This window comes from Elephas maximus, chromosome 6 (genome assembly GCF_024166365.1).
Source record: "Elephas maximus indicus isolate mEleMax1 chromosome 6, mEleMax1 primary haplotype, whole genome shotgun sequence".
Lineage (NCBI taxonomy): Eukaryota > Metazoa > Chordata > Mammalia > Proboscidea > Elephantidae > Elephas > Elephas maximus.
Window position 1 is genome coordinate 36,834,589 of NC_064824.1, and position 15,247 is coordinate 36,849,835.

The following is a 15,247-nucleotide window of genomic DNA, read 5'->3' on the forward strand; positions in this document are numbered from 1 at the left end:
AATCCTCCCCTAAAGCCAATGTCCTGATTTGGACTTCCAGCCTCCAAAATTGTGAGACGATAAATTCCTACTCTTTAAAGCCACCCACTTGTGGTATTTTTTTTTTGTTACAGTATCACCAGGAAACTAAGACATATACCTTGTCTATTGCATGAGATCTCAAACTACAGAAGATTACGCTCTTAGGATGCAGAGCTCTGGACTGGTATTTTTTGTAGTTAGATGTGACACATTGCCAAGAACTGAAAGGAACAAAAGAGAGAAGTGCTGCTACATCTATATATCAAATTGCAGCCTATAACTTGGAGTAAGCTAAGTGGAAGAGCCATTCTTGTAGACAAATTAAACCCTTTAAAAAGTGCTGCACCTACAATAGATACATAAGCCAATGGAACAGAATTGAGAATCCAGACATAAATTCATCCACCTGTGAGAAGATGAAACTTGACAAAGGCCCAAAGTCCATTAAATGGGGAAAAGACAGTTTCTTTAACAAGTGATGCTGGTATAACTGGTTATCTATCTGCAAAAAAATGAAACAAGACCCATACCTCATATCATGCACAAAAAATAACTCAAAATGGATCAAAGACCTAAATATAAAATCTAAAATGATAAAGATCATGGAAGAAAAAATAAGGACAATGCTAGGAGCCCTAATACACAGCGTAAGCAGTATACAAAACATTACTAACAATGCACAAACACCAGAAGAGAAACTAGATAACTGGGAATGCCTAAAAATCAAACACTTATGCTCATCCAAAGACTTCACCAAAAGAGTAAAAAGGCAACCTACAGACTGGGAAAAAAATTTTGGCTATGGCAAATCTGATCAGTGTCTAATCTCTAAAATCTATAAGGTACTGCAAAAACTCAACAACGAAAAGACAATCTAGTTAAAAAATGGTCAAAGGATATGAACAGGTACTTCACTAAAGAAGACATTCAGGTGGGTCACAGATACGTGAGGAAAAAATGCTAGTGTTCATTAGCCATTAGAGAAATGCAAATTGAAACTACTATGAGATACCCTTTCATTCCAACAAGGCTGGCATTAATCCAAAAAGCACAAAATAATAAACGTTGGAGAGGTTGTGGAGAGACTAGAACACTTATACACTGCTGGGGGCAATGTAAAATGGTACAACCACTTTGGAAATTGATTTGGCACTTCTTTAAAAAGCCAGAAATAGAACTACCATACTGTCCAGCAATCCCACTCCTTGGAATATATCCTAGAGAAATAAGAGCCTTTATACAAACAGACATACGCACACTCATGTTCACTGAAGCACTGTTTACAATAGCAAAATGATGGAAGGAACCAAGGTGTCCATCAATGGATGAATAGATAAATAAATTATGGTTTATTCACACAATGGAATACTATGCAATGGTAGAGAATAACAATAAATCCATGAAACACCTCATAACATGGGGTAATCTGGAAGACATTATGCTGAGTGAAATTAGTCAGTTGCGAAAGGACAAATATTGTATGAGACCACTATTATAAGAACTCAAGAAAAGGTTTAAACACAGAAGAAAGCATTCTTTGATGGTTATGAGGGTGGGGAGGGAAGGAGAGGGATATTCACTAATTAGATAAAAATAGTAGACAAGAATTATTTTAGATGAAGGGAAGGGCAACAGACAATACAGGGGATGTCAGCACAACTGGACTAATCCAAAAGCTAAGAACTTGTCTGAATGCAACCAAACACTTTGAGAGACAAAGTAGTAGGGATGGGGGTCTGGGGACCATGGTTTCAGGGGACATCTAGGTCACTTGGCATAACAGAGTGTATTAAGAAAACGTTCTGCATCCTACTTTGGTGAGTGACGTCTGGGATCTTAAAAGCTAGCAAGTGGCCTTCTAAGATGCATCAATTGGTCTCATCTCACCTGGAGCAAAGGAGAATGAAGAATATGAAAGACACAAGGAAAATATGAGCCCAAGTGACAGAAAGGGCCACATACCAGAGAATCCATCAGCCTGAGACCAGAAGAATTAGATGGTGCCTGGCTACTGGCAATTACAGGGAATACAACAGAGAATCCCTGATGGAGAAGGAGAAAAGTGGGAAGCAGACCTCAAATTCTGGTAAAAAGATCAGACTTAATGGTCTGACTGAGACTGGAGGGACCCCAGAAGTCTTGGTCCCCAGACTCTCTGTTAGCCCAAAACTAAAACCATTCCCAAAGCCAACTCTTCAGACAAAGATTAGACTGGACTATAAGACATAAAATGATATCGGTGAGGAATGTGCTTCTTAGCTCAAGTAGGTACCTGAGACTATGTGGGCAGCTCCTGTCTGGAGGCAAGGTGAGAAGGCAGAAAGGGGATAGGAACTAGTTGAATGGACATGGGAGCTACAGGGTCGAGAGGAATGTGCTGTCACATTGTAGGGAGAGCAACTAGGGTCACATAACAATGTGTGTATAAGTTTTTGTATGAGAAACTGATTTGAATTGTAAACTTTTACTTAAAGGATAGTTAAAAAAAAAAAGCTCTGCACCAAAGTATAGATGTAGGTTAGGACCTTATACCTGCCTTAAATAAAGAATTTACCACCAGCGATCAAAAGTGACATGTACAAAAATAACATATTGATGTATTGGTTTTATCTCAGACAAATATCCATGTAGCTTATTTTTTCAAAACTCCAACTCAGCATGGTAGAAGAGATGTGTTTCTGGGATCAATAAGTACTTCAGTCTGACATCTTTTAGAAAACTAAATTTAATATTTAGAAAATATGGATTTGTGAAATCTTATTTTCTGAATTAATTTTAATAGGCCTAATTTCATCTGTAGTTGAATGATATTGGATATATACATCTCCCATTTGAGAACAAAGAAAAAAAAGAAGAGGAAGACAAATCTATAGTTATTTTTTTGATTGACAACTAGATACCAACAACTATCTAGATTTTACATACGTGAATTCATTTGACCCTGAATTAATATATATGTGTGTATGTCTATATCTATATAGCTATATGATATATCTATATATCTATATGATATCTATATGATATAGATAGAAATATAAATAGGTGGCAAAATTACCGTATTGATTTTACCAGTGAGGAAATAAACGTTGCTGAAGCCTCTAATTCATGTTTGTTCAACAGAAATTTAAAGGGTTACGCTTCTGTGTCAGCACCATAGATGCAGTTAGAATTATTACTATCCAGAGTGGGAATTGACTGAACGGTAACAGGTTACAGGGTGTCTGGTGGGCAGCAGATTACCTTGGTAGTGCATATTTCTAGACAGAATGGAAAGAGCAAGAGAACCTGAAGATTAGAGGGACATAATGGATAAACTGAGTAAGACATTAACCAAGAGGCAGGGGCTAAATAATAGGCATCAGAAGAAAGTTTCACAAACCTGGACATATATTAGAATCATCTGGACAGCTTTTAAAAACTACCTATGACTGGTAATTCTATATAAATTAATTGGTGTTGTAGGATATTATAAAGATCCCTAAATATATTGAATTGAATTGTATCCCTGCCCCTCAAAAATATGTCCAAGTCCTAACCCCTGGTAACAAAGAGTGTGAACTTATTTGGACATAGGGTCTTTGCAGATGTAATTAAGTTAAAGATCTCAAGACGAGATCAAACTGGATTAAAGGTGGGCACTAAATCCAATGACTGGTGTCCTTATAACATAAAGGAGAAGGAGATTTGAAATAGACTCAGGTAAGAAGGCCATGGTGAAGATAGATGGAGAGTGGACTTATGCTGCCACAAGCCAAGGAACACCAGGAGCCACCAACAGCTGGAAGAGGCAAGCAATCATTCTCTCCCAGAGCCTTCAGAGTGTGAGAGAAATTCTGGGCTAGACCAAGAAGCTTGATGACGTTTTTAATCATTTCTGCCCGGTGCTTTCAGTATATCTCACCAGGGTTTGCTTAACCTCCCACTTATCTGCAGATGCAGACTTATTAGCCAAGTATGCCCTAGATAGGGACTAGTAACCAAAGATAAGTGAAAAGAATATCACATATGCATAATAATAACAAGAAAACCAAATTTAGCAGGAGCTTTATATCATCCCCAAACAAAAATAATAAGAATCTTTAAATATAAACATATAGAACAAGGGGAAAAAAAGACAGAACAAAGTAGTCAAGGATAAAAAAGCGTAATTCTGCAGGACACAGCAAAGAAAAAGAGTTTCTCAATTTCTATGGTTCCCATCATGTTTAATAAAACTAACAATTTTCAGATTGGAGAGTAAAGAACAAATAAGGCTAAGAGAAAATTAAAGCTCCAAATCAGAGAAAAGAGAGAAACAGAGCACCTCCCTCCTAAAAATAAGTTTATCTTCATACTGAGACAACTTATCAAACAAGTAATAAGGCATCAAACAGTTTTTATCACAGAATATTGTCAATGATTGTGGAAGATGTGAAGGATCGATAAAAGCTGGAAAAACCAAACAATATTTTCCTAAAATAAATGAGAGGAAATTTGGTAATTATGAAGAAGTGAAGTTTATTGAACTCTCTGACAATAATTCTAGAACTCATTGTTAAAACAATATTTTTCAGCATCTATTAGGAAACCATTTGATCATGAATGAAATAAAAACAAGTCTTGCCAAACTAACATTTGTTTTTGGCTGGTACAATTTTTAGGTAAGTATATGTCATGAAAATGCCATAAGCAAAGTGTTCCAAGAATTTCAGGAACATATTTGAGAAATCACAGTGGTTAAGCATTTGGCTGCTAACCAAAAGGTCATCAGTTGAATCCACCAGCCACTCCTTCAAAACCCTATGGGGCAGGTCTACTCTGTCCTATAGGGTCTCTATGAGTTGGAATAGGCTCTACAGCATCGAGTTTTCATGATAAATAAATATATAATTCATCCAAGGTGATAGTAAATTTAGACGGATGAGTTGGCTCAAAGCTTTATTCACAATAGTTCCAATTATGGATCAGTTTTTCCAGGAGAAAATTTTTAATTGTTGCCAAAACGTTAAAAAAAAAAAAAAAAAACCAAACCCATGGCTGTTGAGTTTATTCCAACTCAGAGCAGCCTTGTAGGACAGGGTAGAAGTGTCCCAAGGGATCTCCAAGGCTGTAATCTTTACAGAAGCAGACTGCCACATCTTCCTGCCATAGAGCAGCTGGTAGGTTCGAACTGCTGACCTTTCAGTTAGCAGCCGAGTGATTAACCACCACACCAGGGCTGCTGTGCCAAAAGGTTAACACCTTTGTTAATATGATTTGGTTAAAGCCTTAAAGGTGATGCTTGTAAAATATTTTAATTAAACAAAACTGAGAGGCACTAGTATAGTATGATGGTTTCAGAATTGCGAAATATTCTAGCAGGTTATAACAATAGACAAAAATTATCAGTGGGAAATTAAAAAGGGTTACCTGTTAGATGTTTAACTTTATTGCATCGATTGAGAATAGATGGTGATTTGAATCCATCACTTAATAGGAAAAGTGCAATACTTACGTCTTCATGTTTTTGCGAATATTCACTGTTTACATATACACATTCATTTAAAGAGCTTATCAAAGTTCTTCACATACAGCATGACGTAAATGTTAGCTTTTATCTAATAATTCCACCTGTCACAATCTAATCAAAGCAAATATCCTTCATCCCAAAAAAAAAAAAAAAAAAAAAAATGAGTACAGAGATGTTCCAAACAACAATATCAAAATGGTGAAATGGTAAGCATTGACCAATCTAACACTTGTAGACTATGTACCCTGGTAGGTACTATGCTAATTGTTACAAACAACTCTTAATCTTCTTACCACTCAGGCAAGTTTGAGTACTATTATTATAATTCCTATTTTTCAAATGGGAAATTCAATAATTAATTGTGAGAGGTTAATTGGTGGGATCTGGATTCACACACTGACTCCAGAGTCATATTTTAATCATTGTGTTAGGTGGCAATTGAACCTTACAATGGAATATTATTCAGTCCTTACATTTAATTTTCTTGTGTTAACAATGATGATTTCTTGGTGGGTGATTATTATTTTCTTTTCCATAACTTTTATATGTTCCAAATTTTCTGTAATGAGCACTAATTAAGTTGGTATCAAGTTTAAAGGGAAATCTTCAAGGTTTTCAATGGTTTATGAAGGACAATCAATGCATGGTAAGAGTATTATATACAATGTTTGGAGAAAACAATTTATGAATTTATCTATACAACCTTATACCAACTACAACTAAACTAAGCAATGAAAAAAACAGCAAAACTAAAACATCAAGATGTTAACAGTAGTTTTCTGAGGGTGATATGATTATTTATTGATGTAAAACAAACCTGACTCCTCTGTCCCATTACCATCAATGCCTGGACTTCAGATATGAACCAGACAAACACAGCTCCTACTCTCAAAGAGCCAACATTTAATACGAAAAAGCTTCCCTAAGAAGATGAAAAAAAAAAAAAGAAGATGAAGTGACTTTAATTGTGCTTTAAGTGAAAGTTTACAAATCAAGTCAGTCTCTCATACAAAAATTTACATACACCTTGCTACGTACTCCTAGTTGCTCTCCCCTCAATGAGACAGCATACTCCTGATGAAGTGACTTTTAAGCTGGAATCTGAAGCAGAAAAATGACTCAGCCACAGGGACTCAGAGGAACCAAGAGATGATGGAGAATACTTCTAATAGCAGAGATACCACAGCTGCAAGATCAGACAGAAACAAATGACTTCATGCTTTCTATAACTAAAAGAAATACAAAAAGGTTAGTTCAGGATGATAAGAGATGTGTAGCAGTAGTAAAAAGGACAGCTCTCCAGGTAGTTGAGGGATTAACATCTCAGACATTATCTGAGCACCTAAAGGTTAGTAATAGTTTACCAGTGTTAGAAAGCTCTAGGATTCTGCAATCTTGGTAAGAGTTTATGAAAACTTAAACAAGGGGAATAGCAATATAGAAGGAGAAAAAAAGAAAGTTTAGAGCTATTAAGGAGGTACAAGTGATAGGACTTGTAGATGGGTTGGGTACAAAGGGGGAGATGCGGGGTGCTTGTGCAACAGCCACGTACATCTGCTCGGGAAACTGTTAATCCCAAACAAAGGAAGACATAGATTTGCTGAGTTGTGAACTTAAATGGAGTTGTTGAGGTAGATTAGACTGCTCAGGGAGAGAAAATAACAAAGACAGAAGAATACTGCTGAGAAATTAAGTTAAATATGACCTATATTGGTGAGATCATTTTCAATACAGAGAGAAAATACTGGCTGGATAGTACTGGCTTGGGGAATGAGTAGGAGCTTTGGAAACAGAAAAATATAAGTACAGTGTAATAATAATGGTAATAATAATCTTGATGGCTATTACTTCATTTATCATATGAGAACCTGTCACCTTGGAATTTGTCAGTGAAATAGAGGAGGGAGAAAATGGGATGTGGTCCATCACATAAAGGATGATATAAACGATGCCCCTGAAGTCAGTTCCTCCATGAAAGAGCTACTTCATTGCCTTATATCTTGGTGAGGAATTTTGGGGAAAAAGAAGACCGTAAAAATATTTAGTGTTCAGGGAATAAAGGTTACTGAATTTGAAATCAATAGATCAATGATGAAGATAAATAGAGGGTAGTAAGACTAAATGGCAGGAATGTCAAAGGAACAGGTAACACAAGGGTGTAAAGAGTTGTAGGAGGTTTGAAGTTTAAGAATGAGGGTAGAGAGTGGTGAGAAGCTCAGCCCATATACAGACCTTGAAATGTGTGGGTAACAGATAATCAGAAAACCGTCAAAATAAAACTTAAAAGAACTTTAAAATATAAACATCAGAAGAACCCAAAGGAGTGATCTAGTTTGTAAGAAATGCAGCAGTATTTTAATTGGCAGTGAACTTAGCAAGTTACATGATAAGGCTGACTTAACAGAATTGAGAAACTAGATTACTGAAGGTAATAATCCTGCTATAATCTGCTGTGGAAACAGCATACTTGGGATGCTATATTTTGTTCAATTCTAAGCCATGAATCTTAATACGAATATTGAAAATCCAAGTGCATGCGTAGTAGGGTAACTGGTAAGGCAAGAGTCAGCAAACATTGTCATATTAGGAAACCTTGAAGGAAGTTCTATGTTGAACCTGTAAAAGAGAAATCTCAGGTGAGCATGACAGTGTGTTTGGTGATGTCTAAAGCGCCATCTGTGGAAGAGGTTTTAGACTTATTGTGGAAGCTTCAGAGGGCAGAACAAGGGTCAGTAGGTAGAATCCATAAACAGGCAGATGTCAGCTCCACAAAGGAAGAATATTCCAATAATTGATCACTGTCTACTTGTAAGATGAACTGTCTTGTGAAATGGCCAGGTCCTTCTTCCTGAAAATACACACCTAAGTACTGGGTGTCCCTGAGGCTAGTTTAAGCAGAATTCCTATATTAGGTATGGGGCTGAATTAGATGAAATCTACAGTAAGCTATCGACTTCTATGATACTATAAAAAATAGACAACCAGGAGTAAAAGGGCTTGAGTTCCAGGACTTGTTACATCTACTAACCATTCTGTGATTAGGGTCACATACCTTTTCAGTGCTTTACTTTCCTTATTTATAACTTTAGGAGCCCAAGTGGATGACTTGTATTCTTTTTAAATTTCCATGCATTTAATAAATGTGTATTCATATGTGCTCACTGGTAGGCATGTGTCAGTCTGCTTTGGAAGGAAATAGGAAGAGAAGAAGGGAAAGGTAGAAGGAAAGAGAGGCAGAATGAGGTGAGTGAAAATACAAATACAAGTTAGTGGGATTCCACCTTTTAGCAAGAAACTGGTACACTAAGACCTAGTAAAAGACAAGATCACAATAAGTATCTGCACATTCTAAAGACAGAAGCCAGCAGCTGGAGAAGTTCCATAAAAGGAACGAACTCCACAGATCAACCTGGTGGAGAGACCAGTGCAGTGAATCTCCCCATTCAAGGGAAGGAAAGGCTCCATGAGAATCATTCACAAAGTTTTGCGGGTATCTGAGAAAAGGAGTGGATAGAACTCATTTGGTATTAGTGGGTTGGCTATTTGCACAGTATTTAGAGGAGAAGAAAGAACTAGATAGTGATAGGAGGGCTGAGAGATGGGTCATTAGGAAATCAACATGCTCACAACATATGGGAAAGCAAAAATGTGTGGACCAAGCAAAAGACTGCAGATGATTTGTTTAATCAGTTATGCAGTTCACCAAGCAAGGAAATTCTGGCAACTCAGGGCTTTGAAAGAGACCAACTGTGATGGGCATGATAAGGGAATAGGAATCAAAGAGCTCTAGACCTAAATGTGAAGGGAACTGTGCAGAAGTGAGAAAAGCAAAGAGAAGGATAGAGACAAAGAGGAGGGAATTCAAGGAACTGTGAAGAGGGATAAGATCTCAGGCCTCTCTGGAGATCACTGAAGTCTCCCAAGAGAGGCATATTTCTCATATGTTATAGGGCTATGATGCTTAAAGAAGCAACAAGAGAGTTTCTACTGGACCCACTTTGAAAGATGTTACCCAGTTCTTCCAACACTCCCCTCTGCCTGAAGAGTTTAGGCTGGAAGAAAAAGTACAGAGTGAAAAAAAAAGCAGAACACATTTACCTCTCCATACCAATTTCCTAAAACTTCAAGTCTAGCCAGCAATGCGAAAGGAGAAAGCTTTGACTCAGATATACCATTGGAATTTCAAAATCAGCTGAAACAAGTACAGAAACTAAGAGTTACCAGAACTATTGTGTCTGCCAAGATGTTATTAAGGAATGGCAAATGGGATGAAAGCAATGCTTGGCAATGATCATACTATGTCATGTCAAAACTTCACTGAGTTAATGCTCCTCATTAAACTCATTATACACATATGCAGCTTTTTCTTGCATAATAAAAAACAAATTAATATCATACTTTATCAGGAGCTAATGTTTTAATAATCTTCATGAAAATAGCTTAGATACAGCTTAGACACTGATATAACTCAGAATGATTCCTTTCTGGTCAATCTTTTCTCTCCCGTCCCTTCCTTTCCCCTCCCTCCTCCTCTTTTTGTCTGGCACTTGTCAATTCTCCAATATTCTTTAAAAATTTGGTAATTTTAAGTATTATCCAGAGTTAAATAGTTTATACAAATCAGATGCTGCCAACTCACGCTGAAGCTTATTTATTAAAATAATAGCAATAATAAATATAAGTCAAGTTGAGTTACTTGAAAAACAGAACAATGTAAAGATTATTAAACTGGTGTTTAAAATAAATAACTACCATCTTTTTTACTATAAATTACTCAAAGGGCAAAAAGAATGCTTGAAAAATTCTAACATTTATTCATGACATTATCTTATATTTAATGCCTTAATTGGGAGATGGGAAGAAAATTTGGATAATTACTTCAATATTAAATTAATTTTGCATATATAAACATACTTACAGTATTAAGTATATGTAAGATTCAATTGAATATGCATGGTGGTTCCCCTAGATCAGGGGTCCCCTAAGTGGCCCATAAGTCAAGTGTGGCCCTTGGACCAGTAGAATGAGTATCAGCAGCAGTTGGGGATTTGTAAAAAATGTAAATTCTTGAGCACCACCAGAGACCTACTGAATTAGAGACTGGGAATGGGGCCCAGCAATCTGTGTATTAACAAGCCCTCAAGGAGATTCTGATGTGTACTCAAATTTATGAACCTCTGCCTTAAGTCAGTGGTTCTCAAACCAGAGTGCACATTAAAACTACTTAGAAAGCTTTGAATGTACTGATTCCTGGGTCCCACTCCCAAAGATTCTTACTTAATTAGTCTGTGGTGATGCATGGGTGTTGACTTTTCTTATAAATTAATTGCCCTAGGTGATTCAATTTATTGACAGTGAGAACCAATGCCAAGTTCCACCCTTGGAAGAAAACTGACCATTCAGTTCCTTCACACAAGGTCCACTCCTAACACCGGCTTCATAATTTGAACATACCCCCTGTTGTTTGCTGTATCAGTTTACAGATTGTCCATTCCACATGTGGAGAATACTAAAAAAGTTAAGAGACTGCTTAAAGATTAAGGCAGAATCCTCAGAGGGCCTTTCTAATCATGTATTTACCCACATAAAATCTCAACCTAGAAGGTGCAATTAATTAACTTGTAAAGCAAATGCAAGTCAAATGAATTAAGTTTGTAAATAGGTACTAGAGAATTCCACTGAAGATTTGATCCTCAGCGGCAGTACCTTCAGCTCCTAATAACTACCCAAAGCATTTCTAATGATAGATGTCTCATGTTTCTAAATATAAATTTTAACATGATTTGCAGTATAAAACAGTAGGTATTAAGCCTAACAGAGGTTGTTTAGGAGTTGAAGTATAACCAAAAAAAAAAAAAGATTGCTGAGTCTTCCAGTAGGGCTAAAACTACGTGAGCTTGGCCTATTTCAATGGAAAAAGTAGAATATGACCAGTTCGTATTTTATAATGATCCTCAATAAAACTGGGATTTATTTGAAACTATACTCATTTCTAAATTAGTGTCAAATAGGCTGATAACTGATTTTTTAAAAGTTGCAGTGAATTGAAGAGTTTATAATTTTCTTTGTCATCTTGTAGGCTATGCAGAAAAAAATTCTGTGATTAGAGAGATCTATGCTGTTCTGCCTCACAACTTTAGACATGAGATTGCATCTTTTGAGTTTTTCTGTCAGTTTCTCTTCTATATAAGTTTTGATTAAAAAAAAATCTGAAAGGTAAATGTTAATGACAAAAGGAACACTTTTGGAGAAAAACATGCTTCCTATGTTGTAAAGGGGAATGGATATCAAGACTAACCCATTCAAGTTATAGTAATATTCTATAAAATTTGACCATATTTCAGAAATAAAACTATCTGGCAGCTAAATTGGACAATGTGTCTATATACAGTCCTAATTATTTTACAACATTGTGCTTGAGGTTATTTCAGACTATTGTATCTGTATAGTAAAAATACTATACTTGGGGTCCTACTATGCATCTTTTCCCAAGTCCGTATTCAGTGAAGTCATGTTGATAACTTAAAATCAACCATGGTGAGAATATTTACACCACAGAAATGGGCAAACACTACATCAAGGTGCCCTCTTCCCTTCTACGGTATGTTAAGACATTTACCAACACACCAGTGAATAAAACCCATATAGACATATATGCATTTAAATAAGATAGTCATGGAAGTATACTAGCATTATCTGCCCTCTTTTGTTTCCCATCCATGACTTCCAAAAAATGTCAACCTGAAGTGGCTGGATTTTAGTATCAAGCACACCTGAATTCATAACTTGGCTCTGCTCTTTACCATACTTCTGATCTTATACAAGTTGCAAAAAGCCTCTAAGTATTGATTCTTTTATCTGTAAAATGTGGACAGTAATGTTTTCACAGATTTGTTATAAAGCAAATCTGTTTGTCAAGAAATATTAGTTCTATCCATTCTCTCCAACCTCTCTTTACCTCACTTCCTGAAGGATATGTACGTTTGCTGGTATGATTATTTAGATGTTATTGAAAATTTTAGAGTTTCTCCCTTACATTCAAAAGAAATTACCATTAAAACAAAGAAAAAGATCTTGCCCTAGATCTAGGATTAAAAATAACTAAGATCAAAGACCTAAAAGAAGTTCTTTAATGAGCTCATGCTTTATATTTCTATTCTACATTGTTTTCATAGCATTTCTTGCCTGAACCAGGACTCCGATTCCAGAGCCTCTGTTTAATGTCTTCAGGTTGCACACGAGCTTTCTCTGGATGGGGATGCTGAGAACAGGAAATGAATCAAAGTTTTCTAAGAATGGAGTCAGGTTGAAACCATCTCAGCCAGTTTTGAACCACATGATTAGTCTGAACAATGGAAAGGAGAGGATACACTGCTCAACCCCCTTCATTAGCCAGGCTCCTAAGTGCTCTATTAATTGTGCTTATATGATTCTCTATTGCTTTCTTCCTATTTCTTTTCAATCCTATTCTCTTCTTTCTCATGTCAAATAGTACTATTTCTTTTAATAAATGCTTTATTCAGGCCTACAGGGAGTTGAAAGTCTACTAAAGAAAATATTAAAAAAAAAAAGTTTTAGGTGAACAGAGACGGTCTACCCTAATACCTGTAAAAACCAAACCCATTGCCGTCGGGTTGATTTTGATTCATAGCAAACCTATAGGACACATAAGAACTGCCCCACAGATTTTCCAAGGAGCTCCTGGTGGATTCAAACTGCCAGCCTTTTGGTTAGCAGCTATAGCATTTAACCACTATGCCAGCATACCCAGAACCCAGTGCCGTCAAGTTGATTCTGACTCATAGCAACTCTATAGGACAGAGTAGAACTGCCCCACATAGAGCCATATAAATTGAGCGGAAAATTAAAAAAAAAAAAAAAAATCTTATATTTCAACTGCTATTTTAAAAAAAAATAAGTATTATAACACAGGGTTAAATTATTAAAACTTTATATTCAATTGCATCGTATTTTTTAAATAAAAAGCTATGCATGTCTAAAGCAAGAATAATTTTGTCCACTGCAATTTTAAAAATTTGTAGCCTTGTCTAAAATAAAACACAAGTCTTGGAAAACCTGGTTCATTCCCTTACTATGTTCCACTGTGCACTTTCAGGCAAATGATAATAGATACTGATACATGAGTATGAATGAGAGTAACTAGATTTGCAACTTTGTGTAACAATGAATTCTACTGTTTTCAAAAGTAGGAGGGTCAGTGGAAAGTTTTTGGAAATTTTGCCATTCACACAAACTTTATGTTAAATTGACAGTAGTCAGTCAGAATTGTATGACTTTAAAGAAAGCAAACAAATGATTTACCAGCTATGTAATCTCAACCTCTATTGTTTATTATTCCCAGAAAATAACCTTTACTTGCCAAGAAATGTCTGTCCTCATTTACTCCACGTGTTTTTCAATGACCTATTCTGTTTGAAAAGTTTAATCGTTACAGACATAAGATTTATAATGGCCATTTGAGAATGTCCTGTTAGCCTTATAATAACCACTTCTTAATAAAATCTACAATGTTTGGATCCATTCATTTCTGCTTAGGATATGGGTACTGCCTCATGAATGGAATATATTCTGGAGTTATTATTACCATAAATACTCAAACCTAAAAGGCAGTAATAAAAAGTAACATATCTTCTGCCTTGTCGACTTGTAGTTATGAAGAAATAGTCTTTTAAAAGAGATTACAGTGGTAGACTCAACTGACACAGTCTTTATTAACATGTTTTACTCATAACTTACCACAAGATGCCATTTCATCTGTCTGGTCACCACAGTCATCTTCTCTGTCACACAGCCATGCTCTGGGAATGCAGCGTCCATTTCCACAAGAAAACTGATCCACCTGACATGTTCTGGCTATGAGGGTCAATTCACGTACAAAGAATACATTTAGAGGTCCTTTGAACAACATTAAAAATAAAATAATATCATGCAATATCTATTTTATCCATATAATCATCATATGGCTCTATTAAGATAAAATATTTTAAAATAAATTTTTACTTAATTTTTTTACAATGCCAGCTTGCATGTCTTCTCCAAAGTTCACATATTTGCCCTTCAATTAAAGTGACTTCTAAGTAACAAGATAATCAGTAATCCTCATATACTTCCATGAATGTCTCTAAGAATTCATTATTTTAATTTTTTTTTTTTTTTGCCTGACACATGCTTATGAATACATGGTTGAGTTAAATTTTGTCTAACTCTTAATTAACAAAAAAAGAATTTTGCAGAGTGTTTCCCAATAAACCGAGAAAATGGTAATCTAGGAAAAAACATTTGGAGAACATGAAATGGTATCTAATTTTTAATTACAGGGTCAGAATTGTCCTTTTCCTTTAACAGTTTCAATGCATTTACTTCTTGATCTCTAAATGCTTCAATGATATGGAGAAAGAATGCAGAAAATGTTTTCTAAAACATACGTTTAGCCTTAAGATGGATATTTTTAAACTCACTTTCAGCACAGTTATATAAAAATGTATGACTTTTATTAAAAATGTATGACTTTTTAATGAAAGGATATTGATGAACTTTGCTTTGGGCTCTCTGAAGGATTTCCATGAACACAAACATGGAACCTTGGTTTCTATGTTAGCTAAAGGCAGTGGCTTGAAATTATTAAGTAAAGAGATTATTTTCTACAGGGAATTTGACTGCCTTTTTCTATTATAATCAGGTCAACTTGTTAAAGCATAAGAGCTTGGCTAGCTCCCC

The 15,247-nt window shown here is 35.7% G+C and overlaps 1 protein-coding gene across 1 annotated transcript in view; it reads right to left on the reverse strand.

The window, feature by feature from the left end:
• LRP1B (LDL receptor related protein 1B) overlaps positions 1-15,247 on the reverse strand; it is a 1,748,032-nt gene that overhangs the window by 798,735 nt on the left and 934,050 nt on the right. The window contains exon 18 of the mRNA XM_049888441.1: positions 14,267-14,383. Coding sequence (XP_049744398.1) covers positions 14,267-14,383 — 117 coding nt within the window. The remainder of the gene's footprint in view (positions 1-14,266; positions 14,384-15,247) is intronic.